The 5808-nt window shown below is 34.6% G+C and overlaps 1 protein-coding gene across 1 annotated transcript; it reads left to right on the top strand.

The window, feature by feature from the left end:
• On the top strand, positions 1-1126 carry LOC122069705. The gene is made up of 2 exons (XM_042633776.1): positions 1-374; positions 551-1126. The coding sequence occupies exons 1-2, from the start codon at positions 21-23 to the stop codon at positions 1124-1126; spliced, it is 930 nt and encodes a 309-aa protein (XP_042489710.1). The 5' UTR covers positions 1-20.
• Positions 1127-5808: the final 4682 nt, after the last annotated feature.

Below are 5808 nucleotides of genomic sequence, written 5' to 3'. Positions count from 1 at the left end.
GTTTTAGTTTTTAATTTTAGATGGATCTTGTATATGACTCTTTATCATCTAATGACACCAACAAAAGAAGCAAAAATCAGATGTGGGATTCGGATATGGATAGAACTTTATTTGAGTTCCTAGATGCCCAAGTTGCAGAGGGCAACAAGTCCCAAAATGGATTCAAGGATGCAACATATGTGCAAGCATCGCATGTTATTAATTCTGCCCATGGATTGAGTGTTAACAAAGAGAATATTCGAAATCGAGTAAAAAGTGTAAAGAAGGTCTATAGGACCCTCTATGCTATCGTCAACACTAGTGGGTTTGGCTGGAATTCTGAACTCAAGCAGCTAACATATCATGAAGATAGCGTGTGGAACTCCTACATATTAGTAAGTTGTGATCTCACAACCCTTGGTTACATAGCGACCCCTCTTCCAACATACTTACATTTGATGTTCAATTAATTTTGATTAAGGGCGACATATGCATGCACTATCGAACTTGCATATATGTTCACTTATATTGTGCATTAATTCTTAATATATTAATATGCTTTATGTTGTAGGAGCACCCCAAAGCCAAGTACTACAAAAACAAGAAATTTGAGTTCTTTGATATTTGGGAGAACATTTTTGGTGAGGACTTCGCAACTGGCCAGTGGGCTAGAAATCGAAAGGCACGTGATAATGACCAAAGTCATTCACAGGCAAGAGGTGGGGATCCAATGAACTTTGATGACAATGCCATGGAGTCGAACACGAATGTGGTAGGTGGAGACTCACAAGATCCAAGGACATCACCTGTTAGAGAGGGGCCTAGTGGAAATCGATATACTCCAAGGCCAAAAAAACAGAAACAAAGTGTTGATTTTGATCAACTAGCCATCATTGCTGAAGGCATCAAGGATTTGGCAGCTGCACTTCGAGAACCACCCAAGCAACCCAGCCCTTATCAGATGGATTTGACACCTATCCTCCATGCCATACGAGAGATCCCTGATATTTCTGATGTCATGGCTAGTAGGTCTTTTGAATACTTGAGTGCAAATCCAGTGCAAGCTAATATATTTATGTCATATGATGTCTCACACAGGGCAGACTTTCTTTGGAGGCATTGGCATTCGCAAGACCCCAATGGATAGAAGGGTTGTTTAGATTATGAATATTGTGTTCTGCCTTTTTGTGAACTCTTTACACATATATTAGTTTAAAACTATGTAGTTAGAACTATGACTCTAGGTTGAAGAACTTATTTCTGTTTAATAATTTTAGAATGGAATGTTTGAGTGGGATGTATATTATTTTTAATGGTTTCCTACAGACTAATGATGTAATATTCTCAAACTTTTGGACAAATTATGGACGGACTTTATGTTCTTCATTTTGGAAGTTCTACCTAGAGATCTGGATTCTTGATTTTTGTAAGCTTTACTGTGGTTACTTGAATGTCTCTTCATAAATTCTCTCCTTGGAGACATTCATACGCTTAATTGTTTCATGCTTACCCAATTGCATAGGGATCTTTATAATCGCCAGGGAAAGGACCCATCAGATTGAAGATATGAATGAAGCTTAGCCAAATAAAAAAGGAAATGGGGCATTGGATCAAGAGTTGCCAAGAAGGAACCAAATTCACTTATTAAAGTGGATTTCTCTTTCTCATTTTAAATAATTTTTCACATGGGTTTTAGACTTAGTATTTGAATTGGGTAGAGATATCTCTCCTATATGACTACTATTCCTTGATGGATTGTTGATGCAGCCATTAAATTCATTGTATCAAATTATTTGTGTTGCAGCCAACTTTATGAGAGGGATCACCACAATTAGCCTCTTTAGAATAAATTTTTATTATCTAAATTAAATTAATTAATTAATATTGGTGAATCCCACATTTTATTGTAACCACAAAAATATAAATGTCACATGAGTAGGTGTTAATGTGATGATGTTATTTGATAATAGTGTTCTTGTAATTATATTGTAGTATAACAACTTTCCCTTCAATCACAAATTATGATATCCAAACATACATGGGGTGGTAAAGTTCAACTTTCCCAAGCCAACCAAACAAGCATGGGGTGGGAAAGTTATACTTTTCTACAACTTTTCCATTCTTGTCATTCACCCCAACAACATGTGGGACCCATGTGTCATACAATCCCACCCCAGACTCCCCTCTAAACAAACGGGGCCTAAAATCAAAATTTTGTTGGTATATGTGGGTTTTGGTTAATTGATTGATGGGATTGATACCATGCTGCATGGTCCTTGCATTAGTGTATGCAAGAAACCCAAGAGATGTAGGATTATTCACTTCACAATGGGTAGAGTGGTCATTGCTCTCTTCCTATGTTTGGCACAGGCATCACATAACCTGACAACATTATATTTTTAATTGATTAATCACAGTTTAACAATCTTTTTATTGAACTGGTTAGCATTAGGAGTTTGTATTTTTATGATGAGGTTGACTTCGGACGAACACGGATGGATGTGTGGTAGAGGGTCAGTTCAGCATGAAATATACATTAAAGTGACCACAAAAATGCTACGTCCAACATGTAAGGATTTAATGGCATACTTCTAATTTTGTGGTCAATTTGAATTCAACAAATTAAAATATGGATGGCAATTTTCATAGCCAAACAGGGCGAAAAAAAAAAATGTATGGATGGCAAAAAGTAGGGTTAAGAGAGAGAGAGAGAGGTGTTAATTGGTTTAATGAGCTTATCCACATCCTCTAAATAAAATACACCTAAGCTTTTATGCAGGTAAAAGGACGAGTGTGACAGTGAAATAAACCCTTCAAGCTTTGGCCTCCTATTTCATTTAATTCTAAGCCAAGAAATACTTGCTTGTTATTTTTTACTTTTAGCAAAATTTGGGTATTACGTAACGTCGTGAAAAAAAAAAGTTTGGGTGTTGCTGTCGCCTGTTGGCATTAATATTTGAAGTCATTTCTTCCTCACTTAACTACTTTTTTTGAGTCCATTCTTTACAACGGAAATACCTTTGGCATACGAAACTCACAAGTGGCAATATATATCCAAGTATAGTGGGAAAAAATATGTGATGATGGACATTTGTCGCTTTTATATATGGGATTTTCTTATTAACACCCTTTATATATGGAATACGGTTTTTTGTTGGGTGTGGCCTTTGCATCAACACTCTCAATTAATGAGAGTGCGAAGGATGTGATAGTCATTTTGCACCCCCTATCTTTAGGCAGAGGGGTTTGCTCATGAATAGAGCTATGCTCATAATATACATATTCAAATAAATGGGTCTTGGTGTCTTTTAAGAGTTGATGTCTTTTACATGGTTATTTATTTTTAGAGTTCACATGGGGTAATATCATAAATTGTATCTTTCTTGTTTTCACTTTAAATTATTAGGGATGGAGGTAATTTAGGTTAAGGGGAATTCTTTGTAACAAAGAGGAGAGAGGAAGATAGCTTATAACCTATTATCTATCCTTAGTGAAATTGCTTTCATCTATTTGTGATTGTTTGATTGCTTTTCTTTCTGTTACTTGTGTTTTTTTGTATCATAGATAGGTTTCAGTTTCAACATAGCCTACTTAGCTTTCTTCACAAATGTTAAAAAAAAAACCAATACCAAGAATGAACAACATCATCTAACTATTTACAACAAGAATATGCATATAAAAAGAAGGGGGAGATATCTATGAACGACCCACATATATTGGCATATCTCACATCAAGCCAATGGGCCAACATAATTATCAAGGAGAGAGTGTGAGAGGGGCCGTACAACAGGCAATGAGTACTTCTCTTACCAAAAAAGAAAAACTTAGGAAGAGTTTCTTAGTCTCTAAATTCCTTTATCTTATTGATTTTATTATTTGTTACATAAGTTTCAAAGAGAACATAAATTAAGGAAGAAGAAAACATCATACAAATGATACCATTCATCAAATCTATTTTTATTTTTGGTGTTAGTACAAGGGCCACTAATTCAAGCATAACCCATATAGGGTGTAGGCAATAGACCCATAAAGCAATTAGCAAGGGGTCTCATAGAGCTACACTTATTTTAATACTACGGCTAACTTTACCATTTTCAAGAAGGTGGGGGTTGAACCGTTGACCTGCCCTAGACTTAGGGTAGAGTATCACTTGCCTCGCAGCCTATCAATGACCTAGAAGTTAAACTTTGCCAAACTTTTTAATTGTCGTTAAATCATAATAAGGACTTTTTTTAATTGAGTTTAAATCATAGAAAAGATTAATATCATATTGTGTTTCATCACATAGAATTTTTTTCTTTTAATTAACTACAATTTCTTTTATTTGATTGGTCAGTCAAACAATATCTCCACTTAGCATATTTTTCTTTTAACATTATGCCAATATTTAACCTTTTTGATTTTTTTTTTTTTCCCCTCAAGGTTAACTGATGGATTTATGCTATGTTTTTATGGCTAGATGGATTTTCTTTGCGTCTTTACATGAGATCCAACCCTTTGGAAGCTTTCTCATAATTATCGCTAGGCTAATGTAGTCACTGGTCTTTCTAGCTTTTTTTTTTTTTTTTTTTTTTTTTTTGCCACCTTATTTTGTGGGACATGAGTTCATCATGAGGGATGCTTTGGGCTTTTGTTTCTTTATAACAAGTTATCTTGTTGATACTGAAGATCAGCAACCTATTATAGTGAGATTTTTCATTTTTTTTTTTTTGGATGATTATATTGCATCTGGGTAAGTGGTTATGCCTGAGACATTCCTATAATCCCATTTTCCTCTTTTTCATTACATTTTTACTAACATCTCGTGGGAAAAAAAAATACCTTAAAATAGTTTCCTCAATTGTTGGGTACTCCAGATATAATTTACCCTTTTAATCAACATTGTTTCACTCTGATGTCTCTGCCTATCACTCCCTATTGGATATACTGATTGGCCTATGAGGTCCCTCCGCCTGTAATTATTGTTAGGTTAGTAAAACTCATAAAATATTTTTATTCTATAAATTCTGTTAAACTACATTGCTATTGTATCACAACCTAGAAATCCCTCATACCAATGCCTAACCAAGCAAGAAAGTAGGATTTTCTTGTAAGACAATTTGTGTGATGCAACTTTTCAAATTTGTCTCTCAGATGTCTTTCTTTTCGCTGGAAAGTAAATGTCCTCTCCAACTTTTTTGAGATTAGTTTTTCTTTCCCAATCTTCCCACGAAAGCAACCAAAAGCAATTAAGTTTAATTCCTATAATAAGGGGAAATTCTTTTCCTAAGAATACTAAATAGGTGCTATTGATCTGAATTTTTATAAGTCTTTATTTGGATTTTATTCCCAAACATTGCTGGGAAGGGAAGGGGTATGTAGTAGCCCATCCGCTTAAAAGGGAAAAATGAACAGGTGATTCAGAAAAAAAAGTAATAGAAAATAAAATTCGGGATTGAGAATTGATATGCTGCTCCAGCATGGGATCAAACAGTGGAGGTGCCAAGCATCCAACCACGGGAGGGAGGATGGTCTTTTTAACAGCCCTGGTGTCTGGTGTAGGGAGCATGGCCAGGGTCATTGATACTTTTTAACAGATTAAACACAAAGTATATTATAAGGAGTATAGTATTGGATTTTTTTTTTTTGGTAATAAAGAAGAATATTAGAATTTTAAAGCTTCTTCAATGATTAAAATACAAAGTTTAGACAAATTAACGAACAATCACTTGAGCTCATTCATTCATTTATTTGGATCTTGAGAATTTAAAAACATATATATATATATATATATATCTTCAACCAGCAAGAAAAACTTTGATACTATGAAATCTCTATGAAGCTATTTGA

The sequence above is a fragment of the Macadamia integrifolia genome, unplaced genomic scaffold, assembly GCF_013358625.1.
Source record: "Macadamia integrifolia cultivar HAES 741 unplaced genomic scaffold, SCU_Mint_v3 scaffold69, whole genome shotgun sequence".
Lineage (NCBI taxonomy): Eukaryota > Viridiplantae > Streptophyta > Magnoliopsida > Proteales > Proteaceae > Macadamia > Macadamia integrifolia.
Note: the sequence above shows the minus strand (reverse complement) of the source record. Positions and strands in the feature narration are given on the sequence as shown.